The 14,024-nt window shown below is 43.5% G+C and overlaps 1 protein-coding gene across 1 annotated transcript in view; it reads right to left on the bottom strand.

The window, feature by feature from the left end:
- Positions 1 to 678: 678 nt before the first annotated feature.
- Positions 679 to 14,024, bottom strand: part of HLTF (helicase like transcription factor) — a 117,423-nt gene continuing 104,077 nt past the window's right edge. Inside the window, exon 22 of the mRNA XM_030217045.1 lies at positions 679 to 2,705. Within this exon, the coding sequence (XP_030072905.1) occupies positions 2,553 to 2,705 (153 nt within the window). The 3' untranslated portion in view covers positions 679 to 2,552. The remainder of the gene's footprint in view (positions 2,706 to 14,024) is intronic.

A 14,024-nucleotide genomic window follows, 5' to 3' on the forward strand; every position in this document is an offset into this window, starting at 1 on the left:
ACCCAGAACGTGTGTTGGCAGGACACATTCTCATATCAATGTATAAAGTGAAGACTGAAGTGAAGACTGCAGTTCCACTGAAGGACTACTAGTGCTCTTATATCCTATATAATAAAACTCACCCTCAACGTTCTGAGGACACTGACGTCACTGTCAGGTCCTCCGGGCACTTCCTTCCAGTTCGAAGCCTTCGTGGTGGTGAAACCACCAAAAACACTGTGTTGGGGCCCCGCCCTCGCGTCAAATGTGATGACATCGAGGGCGGAGCAACGACGTCAGTGGCTTCACAACCAACGACGCAGCACATTGAAGGTGGCGTGCCGAGGACCACAACAATGGCGGCCAGTGCCATCAGAACGCCGAAAGGGGTGAGTAGGGAGGGGGGAGGTTCGGAACGAAACCGTGCTAGCGCCCGTTTCATTAACGCAAGAAACGGGCATGTTTTACTAGTGTTTTTATAAAAGGTTTTGCTCTACATGCGAGTTTGTTGTTTTGATTGTTTAGACTTACCAGTAGAGCTATACCATTTAGCATATTTTACTATTCTGCTGAATGCGAATAAAAGTATTATTTGGCTAAATACGAATAATGGGCAATGAGCTTTAACATAAGTAATAAAAGAAGCAATGTGATATCAGAGATCAAGTGTTTATTTTAGTATGATTTTGCACAGTAGAGCCCCAGATTATTCATATTTGAATTTAAATCACTACTCAGCCGAATACAAATAATGTATTCTGGGCCCTACTTAACACTGTAAAAACGTTTTAAAATGTCTTACTCCTGATGCAGGCAATTTGCTGAAACACAGCCATGAAAAGTTCCTTTTTATTCAAATAGTATATGTACTTAACTTATATTTATTAATTTTTGTTTCTGCATTTTGCAACCCTTTCACTCTTCTTTTTGCTGTTAATGATTGCAGAAGGATCTGCTCTCCTTATTTTGTAGTAGTTAACTTTTCCCTATGGCTAGCTTTCAGTGTAAATCCATTCTGTTAGGAAATGCAAATTCAACCAAAAGACAGCAATAGCTTTACAACTTTTATACAGCATTAATTTTTAACACAACCATCGTCGCCCCAAAAATAAAATCAGTGGCAGCTGTTTTATTTGAACTAATGTTGCCTAATTGTCAGACCAGATTCTGAAGGAACCTGGGCACTTGTTAACTAACGAAAAGATAATGTGGAGTCAGCTCCTACAGAATATAACATAAAAGGAACAGATTACAAAGCCCATGACGTTTGTTTTTTGTAGTTCTGAAGCTGCTGCTGCCAGATATGAACCTGATACTGTTTTGCCCTGTTGATCTGTTGTCAAGGTATTTACCATACCATAATTGAGCAGTTTGTCACTATTTTTGGAAAGCAGTGTAATAAGACACACAAGTTAACATTGCTATAACCATAGCTTTAAAAACTATTACATCTAAGACCATTTAAACAGCATGTGACTCAGTGTAATACAATCTGGTGAAGCTGCAGGTCTATCTGACATGTCCACAACTATTCGCAGTCCTTTATTAAAGGGGCCCTTTTACTAAGCCACGCTAAAAAGTGGTTGGCGCTGTTGTTAGCGTGTGGGTTTCCCATGTGCTGCGGCTACCTTTAGCGCAGCGTTAAATTGACCGCATTTCTACATTTTTCTTTAATGGCCACGTGCTAATTTCACAATTAGCGTGTGGCCATTACTGAGGGAGCCCTTATCGACACCTATTTAGTGGGCGCCAAGGGCTCCCATGCTACCCAATTAGTGCAGGACATGCGTCCGCACATACTCTCCGTCTATAGTCATGCCTCCTGCGCTAAAAAATATTTTTTTAGCACGAGATTAGCACATGCTGATGGGCACATTACAGTGGGACACCTCGGCGCATCCCACGGCAGTGCTTTTTGCCATGCGGTAAGGCATGGCCTAGCGCCTACCACGGCTTAGTAAAAGGGCCCCTAAATGACGTAAACAATGACAGATTTTTTTTCATTATAAAGACGGTATGGTATTCACTATTCAATTGCAGTTACTTACAATGATGTTTGCACACAATTTTGTTAAAAAAAATATATATATATTTTCCTCTCACAAGGAAAGCTAACAATAATTACCTCCAGTGCCAACCTTTTTTGTGGCTTATAGTATTCAGCTAAATCTAGAAACTGTAATTAGCATCCTTAGACACCCTATCAATAGTGGTAACACAAAACATATCAGAAAAGTAATGGTTCTCATTGTACTTGAAGACCCTACACAATACATCAAATCTCAAATGAGAAGCAGGGCTTTTCTTGTAAGCCCCCACCCAAGAAGCCTTGGAAACATTACTGACAGTGTTCCATGGCATCTGTATACTCACATCACCTCTTATTTCACTTGTAAATGGAGACACTTTCAGATTCTTGGAAAGCAAACTGGTACATCAGTACTGTCTCCTATTTCAAGTCCATAAGCTCACAGCAGCCCCTGATCTTAAAATAAACTGCCATCTACAAGCAAGACGTCATTCAGCTTATCCCCTTGTCAGATCCCAACATAACCTGAAATTCTACTGCTGTACTACATATCAATCAGTGATTTTATCTCTTTAATCTTTGCCTGTTTCATTTCACTTGAACTCATCTTCTTTGTACCAAAGGCTCCTGCTGCAAGTTCTCTTTTCTTGTTCTGGATTTTCAGCATATTTTCTTCAACTGAATTCTTCACAATAAACTAAATTTTAAAAAATTTGCAGTATTTAGTAGCAAAAACTTGTTAAACAGTAATATTTTACAATAAAAAGGAAAGGTCCTATGTCTGAATATACCACCTTTTAGGGAAGTGTGGGGGGGGGGGGGGGGGGGAGCCAAAGTGATACTTCAGCACATCATACCTCTCTCCCCCCACACACTTTTAACATAGTAAATGATGACAGATAAAGGTTTTCTATGCATATCATCATTCAACAAATTCTACTATGTGGGAGTACAGTCTGGATGGTCTTCAGCATTGAACCGAATATAAATATAAACCCTGAACTTCCAGTTCTGTATTACTACTACTAATTTCTATAGCACTCTAGATATTCAAATTGTGAATATCACCTCAGTAATAGCACACATTCAGTCTACTGCAAAACACCATTTAAAGCAAGTGAGTTTTTGTTTCTGAGGCGGCTCTACAGAATGTGGAGATCACTGGTCTTCAACATTGTTATACTGGACTGCAAGAGCAGAGCTTCCTTTCCAATAGGGCCAGACACTTTGTGAAATAACATGAAATGCTTAAAAAAAGACAATCAGAACCTATACAGCAAGTTACCAAACCATAACAGCTCCAACCTCCAAACCACAGCAATACTACCTATGAAAAGGCCACGCTATAAATATTAGGCTAGGCCCTAGAGCACCACTACTGGGACACTTAACACACTACACTGTTATATATTCCCATATAAACATTACATGCTAGCAGATTCCTTCACCTCAGTCACAAATCCAGAACATGGGCAGACCTGATACAGAATAGAGAACCACAAAAAACATGCAGTGAGATCCCTCAATAAAGCCAGACTATATAAGAAATGCAATACTGTTAAAAGGAGAAATACATTTTTTCCTAGCCTCCGCAAAAAGCATACATGTCCCAAAGTGGACATATTCCAATCTTTAAAAAGCATTAAGGGCTAGATTCTATGTATCATGCTGAAAACAAAATGCCTAAATTTAGGCGTGGTTTATAGAATACGACTAAATCTAGGAGTAGTTTATAGAATACGCCAACACCAGTTTTCTGCAACTATATTTAGACGCGGCCATTTACGCCAGTGAAAATCTGGTGTAAATGCCGATGCCTAAATTATGCTCGGAACGTACATGCTATAACAGTGCAAATAAATTTTAGCAACACCCATGGCTATGCCTCATTCTCAGATCTAAGTCTTAGAATTTACACGCATCACTTTATAGAATACGCTTAAGACATTTGTGTGTGGAAATTCTAATTAATGCCACTTAGTGTCAATAATTGCATGTTAAGTTCAATTATCGGCGCTGACTGGCTTCTTAAGCTAATTAAGTTGCACATGCAAATCCAGAATATGACTGGATTTGCACGCACAACTCAAGTCGCACTATATAGAATCCAGAAGTAAATGTTTTCTTTTCCTTTGTTGTGTGGGCATTTCATTTTTCCAACTGGGCTGTCTAAATTCTCTTTCACGCTTCCCCTTGTAAATTATTTTTTCAGTGTCTCCTTTACTACTACTACTATTTAGCATTTCTATAGCGCTACAAAGCGTACGCAGCCATTTCTTCGCTTTCCTCCTGCCTTTTTCCCTTCCTTCTCTACATGCGACATTGATCTCTCCCTTTCATCCTTCTTCGCCACTTCTCCTCTCAGGTGTTATCCTTAATTTTCCCCTACTCTAATCCTCCAGTCCTCAGTCTCCCTCTTTATGCTTCAGATCTACCAGCTTTCCATCTCTACTCATCCCCCCCTCCCAATGTCCCCCAGCTCTCTCTCCTTTTCCCAGTCCATTCTCCATGTCGTTAATTCAATCAGTCATCCTCTATTTCCACCCTCTCTATTCTCCAACTCCCACCCCCCCCCCCCCCCCATCTACCTTCCTCTGACTCATTCCCCTATCAGCTCCAATTCCTTCCATTACTCAACTCTCCTGATATCTAGGCCCTTTCTTATTTTCTTACTCCCATAGGCAGCTTCCAATTGCTCCTCTCAACTTCTTCCCAGTTCCATTTCAACATTCTGTATGTCCTTCCACAGTCTCATCTCTTTACAATAGAGAGAGGTGAATAGTGGAGTGCCACAAGGATCTGTTCTGTGACTGATGCTTTTTAACATATTTATAAATGACCAGGAAATGGGAATGATGAGCGAGGTGATCAGAGTTGTGATATCGCATGCAGACCCTGTGAAATTGCAGGAGGACCTTGGGAGGCTAGAAGACTAAGTATCCAAATGGCAAATGAAATTTAATGTGGATGAGTCAGCACTGAGGTAAGTGATTTAGGTGTCATCACAGACAATACATTAAAATATCCTGCTCAGTGTGGGGCAGTGGCTTGGAGAAGGCTGAGAAGAGATGACAGAGTTACACAGATAAACTCCATGAAGTTACACAACAGCACATTTAAGACATATAGGCGAAACAATTTCTCACTTAGGACTAGTTTCTATAAATAGCACTGAAAAATTGGCGCTGAAAAATTCAAGCACTATTCTATAAAGGATCCACTTCATTTACAGAATAGCGCTAAGTGCATAAACGATGCATAACTTTATGTGCCAGCAATTACACCTGCTGAAAGCAGGTCGAGTCTATTCTGTAACAATGCACATAAATTCTGAAATGCCTCCCCAAAACGCCCCTGTCCACACACCCATGAAATTACAACTATAGGAGTTCCACACACAGTATTATAGAATACAATGTGCATGTAACTCCCAATTAATGCCATTGATTGGCTCAATAATCAATTAAGTTGGGTATGCAAATCGGCTATGCACCCTGATTTGCGCGCACTTTAGTCGCCATATATAGAATCTGGGGGTTAGCGTCTAATTAAGCTCTGGAACTCTTTGCCAGAGCAAGTGGTAAGAGCAGTTAATGTAGCCAAGTTTAAAAAAAAGGTTTGAACAAATTCCTGGAGAAAAAGTTTACACCTTTATTAAAGTAGACCTGGGAGGAGTGGCCTAATGGTTAGTGCAGAAGGCTTTGATCCTAGCAACCTGGGTTCAATTCCCACTGCAGCTCCTTGTGACCTTGGGCAAGTCACTTAACCCTCCATTGCCCCAGGTACAAAAAAAAAAAAAAACTTAGATTGTGGGCCCTCTAGGGACAGAGGAAGTACCTGCATATAATGTGTACAGCACTGTGTATGTCTAGTAGCGCTACTGAAATGTTAGTAGTAGTAGTAGTAGTACTAGTATTACCTGGGAAAAGCTACTGCTTGTCCTTTGGATTAAGTAGCATGGTATCTTGCCACTTTTTGGCACTCTGCCAGGTGGACTGGCGACTGTTGGAAACAGGATACTAGGCTAGATGAACCTTTTGTCTGACCCCAGTAGATCAACTCTTTTGTGTACAACCTCCTCCTAGACCATAGACACTCTTTCCTCCTTCTTGCTCCCTCCCTCCCACTAGACACGTTTCTCCATCATACGCTACAAAATCAAAAATCAAGGAATATCCAACTTCTAGGGAGAGAACTAACACTTTATACTGCAATAAACCCTATAAATCACTGAAAACAAAATAAAATTAATATACTACCAACCATTCGATCTCAACTCATTCCCATTCCTGCTAGGATGGGTTTGCAGAAATCTCAGAGTTAGCTAATTAATAAAAATTCCAAAAGGTCAAGAATATAGAGTGATGTAAAAAAGTGGCATACTGGCAATCATTTTAATTAGTTTTTATCCAACAACACAGCAGCATGACTGAGAGCTTGCTAAATGTAAACCAGCTCGAATTATTCAACAAATAATTGATTACTGCAGTTAACAATGTCAAAACAAACATAAGTAAAAGTCTAAACCAGGAAACAATGGAAGATATATATAACCATTCTTTCTTCCTACCTGCACAAAATGTTCCACAAAGTTATACTAAATTCAGCCACAGAGTAACCATAATCCTCACTTTTTGGCCACTTCCTCCAGTAAACAAAGGCTTGTGTGGGCAGAAAGAATTAACTGATAGAAGCACTGCATGGAGAGGCCCTACCCAGCCCCTGTTCTGGGCACACCACCAAAACAGGCAAAAGTTTCAATGTAACAGCAACATCATAGCAGCTGGGAAAGTGTAAAGGCCTGGTGGCTTTCTGTACCTGCTGGGCCCAGCGGGAGTGCCACAGGCAAACTGGTTCCCAGTTGCCAAGGAGACAGTTCCCTCCCTTTCCCATTTCTTCCCTCCCATGAGAATCTCCCCCCTCCCACCCCACCCCCAGACTTGACCTAAGCTGATTCCTCACTATAGTATAGTCTCATCAGCAGCAGGAAATGCTTTTAATGAGATGTCATTTCCTGCTGCCATGGAACCAGTTTTACGATAAGAGCTGTAAGATTTTGCAGCTCTCAACACCAGACTAGTCCTGCAACAGCAGGAGATGTGACTTAAATGCATCTCCTGCTGCAGCAGGACACAAAATAAGCAGGGCAGCAACAGCGAGCCACTGAATCAGCAGGGATATGCTTATCCTGGGTCCAATCCCATGGCTGAAACTGGGGTGGCAAGCCATTTTTTTGGAAGGCACTTGCTACTATTTATTTATTGCATTTATATCCCACCTTTTCCCACCTCTTTGCAGGCTCAAAGTGGCTTACAATTCATCATGAGTAGTGGAAGAATGTTAGAAAATAAACATTTAGTATTACAGAAGGATCTTACTCAGCATGACATAGCAATGCCTATGTTTCCCATATTGGCAGAGGACACATGTGCTGGTGACTTCTCACCCAACACGTGAGCGCACAGGTCCCTCAGTCAGGTAATATAGCTAAAATATTCAACTCCAAGGGGAGGTTGGAGGGTTTGTAAGAATACTTGGCCTGCCGTCCTCGGAGAAAACCTGATAGAGGTGAGAAGTTTCGCTTTCTCTGATGACAAGTAGACTAATTGTATTCTCACAGTTAGGAATCCCAAGATACTAGGCTCACCAAAAACAACACTAGGACAATAAGGACTCAAGATGTCGAGGCCTTGAAAGTCAATCAACCTGAAAACTATACACATTCTAGGTGTGGAGGTGAAGCCTGGAACTGAACAAAACTGGGCCTGATGGTTAGATTCTAGACACCAAACAAAATTCTGCAGAACTGTCTTGACCAAACCGGCTGTTATGTCGAGTATCCTGCTCAAGGCAGTAATGAGATGTGAATGTGAGGACAGAAAACCACGCTGCAGCTTTGCAGATCTCCTCTATGAAGGCTGACCTCAAGTGGGCTACCAACATTGCCATGGCTCTGACATTATGAGCCTTGACATGGCCCTCTAGAGTCAGTCCGGCCTGGGAATAAGTAAAAGAGATGCAATCTGCCAACTAATTAGAAATTGTGTGCTTGCTGATGGCTACCCCCATCCAGTTTGGGTCAAAAGAAACAAAACGCTAGGTGGACTGTCTATGGGATTTAGTCCGCTCCAAATAGAAGGCTAAGGCTTGCTTGCATTATAAGGTATGCAGTACACTTCACCAGGATGGGCATGTAGTTTTGGGAAAAACGTTGTTAGAACGACTGACTAAGATGGAACTACCACCTTAGAAAGGAGCGTGCATGCAAAGAAATACTCTACTGTGGTTAAACTTTGTGTAAGGTGGATCAGCTATTAGGACTTGAAGCTCACTGACTCTGCGAGCTGTACGTGACCGCCACCAAAAACACAACTTTCCAGGTTATATACTTCAGATGACAGGAATCAAGTGGCTCAAAATGAGCTTTCATCAGCTGGGCGAGGACAACGTTGAGGTTTGACAGGGGAATCGTCAACAGAAAACCTCTCATAGACAGAACAACTAGAGGCTGTACAGAGCTGGGCTTACCTCCTACACACTGATAAGCACTGATTGCACTGAGATGAACCCTTGCCAAGCTGGTTTTGAAATCACATTGAGAGGTGCAGGAGCTACTCAAGCAGGCTTTGTGTAGGGCAAATGAGGGGATCTAAGTCTTGTCCTCATACCAGACAGCAAACGTTACCCTCTTAAAAAGAGTAACACCCCTTAGTGGAGTCTTTTCTGGAAGCAAGCGAGATGCGAGAGACACCCTCAGACAAACCTAAAAACCCAAATTCTTCGTTCTTAACATCCAAAACGTGAGGGTCAGGGATTGGAGGTTGGGATGCAGAAGGGATCCTTCGTTCTGCGTGATGAGGGTCGCAATACAGTCTAATCATGGATCTTTGGAGGTTAACTCCGGAAGAAGAGGGAACCAGATCTGCCTGGGCCAATAATGGGCGATTAGGATCATAGTTCCTTGGTCTTGTCTGAGTTTCAGTAAAGTCTTCTCTTTGAGAGGTATTAGAGCATACATATACAGAAGACCCTCCCCCAATGTAGGAGAAAGGCATCTGACACTAGGCTGCCATGTGATCTGAGCCTGGAATAGAACTGTGGAACTTTATTGCTGAGATGAGTGGCAAAAAGATTCACCAAGGGGGTGCCCCACACCCAGAAAATCTTGCAGGCTACACCCATGTTAAGAGACAACTCATGCGATTGAAAAGCACTGCTTACTCTCCGCCAGGCTGTTCTTCTTATCTGTCAAGAATGTGGCTCGAAGGACCATATGCCACTTCCCCACTGCCTTCTGACACAAAGAGTAGGATCCCGTACCCTTGTGTTTGTTCAACAAAGAACACTGCAACCTGGTTGTCCATTTGAATCAGAATACTTTGATTTTGTAGCCGATTTCTGAAAGCCTTTACGGCGTTCCAAATGGCCCCAAGAGTGAGGAAGTTGATAAGGAGGGGTATTTTCAAAAGAAACGTCCAGTTGCAATTTGGACATCCTTGCAAAACGTCGAAATCCAGGGGCGGGGAAACCCGTATTTACGAAAAAAGATGGACGTCCATCTTTCGTTTCGAAAATATTGTCAGAGACGTCCAAATCCTTAAATTTGGACGTCCCTAGACATGGACGTTTCTGATTTTCGGCAATTTTCAAAACCAAAGACATCCATGTCAAAAACATCCTAATGCAAGCCATTTGGACGTGGGAGGAGCCAGCATTTGTAGTGCACTCGTCCCGCTGACATGCCAGGACACCAACCTGGAACCCTAGGGGGCACTGCAGTGGACCACAAAATGATCCCAGGAACATAGATCCCTTACCTTGTATGGTGAGCCCCCCCAACCCCCCCCCCCCAAACCCACTACCCCCCCAAAACCCATAACTGTACACCACTACTACCATAGCCCTTACAGGTGGAGGGGGGCACCTATATATCGGTACAGTGGGTTTGTGGTGGGTTTTGGAGAGCTCGCTGTTTCCTCCACAAATGTAACAGTTAGGTGGGGTATGGGCCTGGGTCCGCCTGTCAGAAGTGCACTGCAGTTTCCACTAAAACTTCTCCTGGGACCTTCTTGCGCTGTCATGGACCTGAGTATGACATCTGAGGCTGGCACGACATATTTTTAAAGCTGTTTTGAGGGTGGGAGGGGGTTAGTGACCACTGGGGGAGTAAAGGGAGGTCATCCCCCGATTCTCTCTGGTGGTTATTTGGTCATTTCGGGCACCTTTTTGTGCCTTATTCGTAATAAAAACATGGGTGAAAATGTCCAAGTGTTCATCAGGGACGTCCTTGTTTTTTTCGATTATGGGTCAAAGACGTTCAAGTGTTAGGCACGCCCAAGTCCCGTCTTCGCTATACCTCCGACACGCCCCCTTGAACTTTGGACATCCTTGCGACAGACTGCAGTTGGAGACCTCCAAAATCGTGTTTCAATTATACCAATTTGGACGTCTCTGGGAGAAGGACGTCCATCTTCCGATTTATGTCAAAAGGTGGACGTCCTTCTTTCAAAAATGAGCCCAATAGTAAGTCTTTTCCTGAGCAGAACAATATCCTTGAGTGTGAAGCCCTTTTAAATAAACTCCCCATCCCGTTGGTTGTATCCATTGTTAGCACCTTCAAAGGCGGAGGAATTCTGAATGTTAGTCCCACAGTCAAATTCATCCCAACTGTCCACCAGGGAAAAGCATGAGTCAACTCTGGAGGAATATGGATGACATTTGTTAGGTTCCTAGCTGCCTGAGACCACTGGGAAGCTAGAGTCTACTGGGCCTCTCTCAAATGGAGATATGCCATAGGAGTAACATGCAGTGACAAGACCATGTGGCCCAATAATCTCAACATTTGCTGAGCTGTGACATAGTTGCTGCTTTGGACCTGTGAGGCAAGAGATATCAAGGTCTCTACCCTTGGTTGAGGAAGAGAAGTCTGAACCTGCAATGTATCTAGCAGGGCTGCTATGTACTCCAATTGCTAAACCGGGAGTAGGTGGGACTTGGGGTAGTTTATGACGAACCCTAGCAGCTCTAACACTCGAATAGTTAGGCACACTACTTCAGTTGCTTCCTCCTGTGATGCGCTCTTGACCAGCCAATCGTCAAGATAAGGAAACACTGACTCCAAGTCTGCATAAATATGCTACTACTACCACTAGACACTTGATGAACATCCTGGGAGCTGACGCAAGGCCAAATGGCAGAAAGTGGTAATAGTGGTGGTGCTTCCCTATGACTGGGAAGTATCGAAATGTGGATTTAAGCATCCTTTAAGTCCAGAGAGCATAGCCAATCCTGTTTCTGAAGGGAGAAGGGTGCCCAGGGAAATTATTCTGAACTTTTCTTTGACCAGGAATTTGTTCAGGGCCCTTAGGTCTAGGATGAGATGAAATATTCCATTTTCTTAGGCACAAGGAAGTACGTAGAATGGAATCCCTTCCTTTCTTCCCCTGGTGGCACAGGTTCGACAACACTGGTCTATAGAAGGGCGGAGACTTCCTCTACAAGTACCTGCTTATGCAGACCGCTGATGAACAATGCTCTCATGGGCAACTTGGTGGTCTCTGATGCCAAAGTAACGTGCAACCAAGACAGACTATTTGAAGAACCCATTGGTTGGACGTTATAAGAGGACTGGATGCGGGCAGTAAGAATCAAGGCCTGAAAGTCTTCCTCCCAAACGAGTCTAGTATCCAAACCTCTCTTCCTGGGGGAGCAGAGACATGAGTCCTAGAACTCCTTGCTCATTTGAGAGCAGATTTCACCACCAAAAACAGTGGTGAGGCAGCTGGGCCCTCTCGAATCTGGCAGCCTTCTGGATACGATACTGTGTATCTACCTTCTTTGGTGCGACCTGAACTGAGAGTAACAAATTCCCAGTTCTTCGTCAGTGCATCTTTAACAATAGGGTGCAATGGGTACTGCAACCTCTTCCTTAGGAGGTGATTCATAGTCCAGAAAAGACAACCTCTGCCCTGGGTCATCCTCCTCCATCTCCAACTTAAATGGGATGGCCAAAGCCATCTCCTTGACAAAACTGGTGAAGAGACCCTCAGGTGGAGATTTACATCTCTCTTGAGGTGGGGAAGGAAGGATCAGAAGGGGTCCCATAACACTCCTCCTCCAAGAAGTAATACGGGTCTTCTTCTGAGTCAAGCAGTCCCAATCAGACTCCTTTGTACTCAGATCAGACTGAGTCTGTACCTGCCCCAGCTCGGTGGAACCATGCCCACACCTCAAAGTGCGCAGAGGTGAAGTCCTACACTCAGACTCTGGGGTAAGTTCCTCCCCCTGACATAGATACCCTTTGACGCACCGTCGAGAATCTCTCCATAGACATGGATGGAGCGTCAGGAAGAATCTGGGCCTGGTCTGTAGTTGGCATAATCGTCCTCTATGCCTGAGTAGATTGCAACTGAAATATCTGTGACAGCATCTCCCCGAGTATGGCTCAGTACCACTCATCGAAGGAAAGCATCGGCAAAGGCACGGGAACCGGGACAGAGGCAGCCTGAGAAGATGTCATGCCGAATCAGAAGAGGGAAACTGGCTGCTTGGAGACTTGCGCACCTCCACCTCTATCAAAGAGGAGGAACACGCTTCCAGATGCCAGCACTTCTTGGGTACTGGCGATTCTGATGCCCCAGAGCTCCAAGCACCGTACAATGAGGACCGATGCTTATGCTTCTTGGGCTTTCTCTGACACTAAGCATCACAGTCCTTCGGTACCAACAAGGAAGATGTCAATGCTCTCAGTGTCGGGTCCAATGCTGACCGGTCCCAGGGCCTACTTTCAGCATCCACTATCGAGAGAAGTAGAGCCCTCCTCGATGCCAATGCATTCTCAGTGGTTGCTGAAGTCTTAGCAGCTATCAAGGTCGATGATTCCGATGTTGACGTCAATGGATGTGCCTTCAAGGAGCCAAAAAGTCTCTCCTGTTGGATCTGACACACCGTCGGTGTCCTCAGCTGCATTTTTATGTGTTTTTTTTTATTTTAGCTTTTATTATTGAAAGAAGGAACCACAAACATACTCCAAAGTATAATACAAATTAGTAGAAACTGTTCCCCTTTCACATTTTATACATATCCATTTCTACCCCCCCCCCCCCCCCCTTTTTCCTGACTCACAAACTACAAAGCAACATATATGGGATCACCCATGTGCATCCTTCATGGTGACCCCTGCTGAAAACACCACCCTTGGAATTTAACCTCTGTGAACTATATACCCCCCCCCCCCCCCACACACACACCCTATCTCAAACCCAACCCCTCCACCCAAAACACTATATCCGACACATCAGGATAAGGCCTCACAAATTTAACAGATAATTCTGAGCTTTATGAGTGAGAACCTCCCAAGTCTGCTGAAAACTCCTCCAGATTTTTGCAAACCCGTCCTTTCATCCAGTCTCTCCAGTTTCAGTAATTGATACATTTTATTTCTCCACACAAAGACGGCGAGTGAGATTGCCTCAAATTTCTCAAGATTCATTTCTAAGTCAAAACAAAGGCTTTTTTCAATAAATTATTAATCCCGCTCCTCAGTCCCAAAGAAACAAAAAATTAAAAACAACTGTATATTCGCCCATAACGGTAGCCTTCTATGCAGCACAGTATACATAGGCGGTTGGTGGCCCAACTGTTTGGGGAGGCTAAAGGGGGCAGGGTTAGGGTTTACATCCATAATTGTCTGACAACACACCTAGCTCCGCTCCACCTAGCCCTGCCCTTGTTGACAAGATGTGTTTTAAAAAATTTTTATTTACGAAATTTCAAATAGACAAATCAAGCAAAACTTGTACAGAAAAATTAATTCAAATAAGCACAATGCTATCATAGGAAATCTATCTAGCCCATTATATGGGCTGAAGCCAGTAGGCAAAGCTTGCCACCATTTTCACTCATCCAAAACAATAGCAAAAGATTATCAGAAATGAGGAACTGCCTTTGCGTGGTCCATCTGTAAAAAGTCAAAAGCTGTACCAATTGGATAGCCAGTGCCTTAAAAGATGGAGGA

The sequence above is a fragment of the Microcaecilia unicolor genome, chromosome 10, assembly GCF_901765095.1.
Source record: "Microcaecilia unicolor chromosome 10, aMicUni1.1, whole genome shotgun sequence".
In the NCBI taxonomy this organism is placed as follows: Eukaryota; Metazoa; Chordata; class Amphibia; order Gymnophiona; family Siphonopidae; genus Microcaecilia; species Microcaecilia unicolor.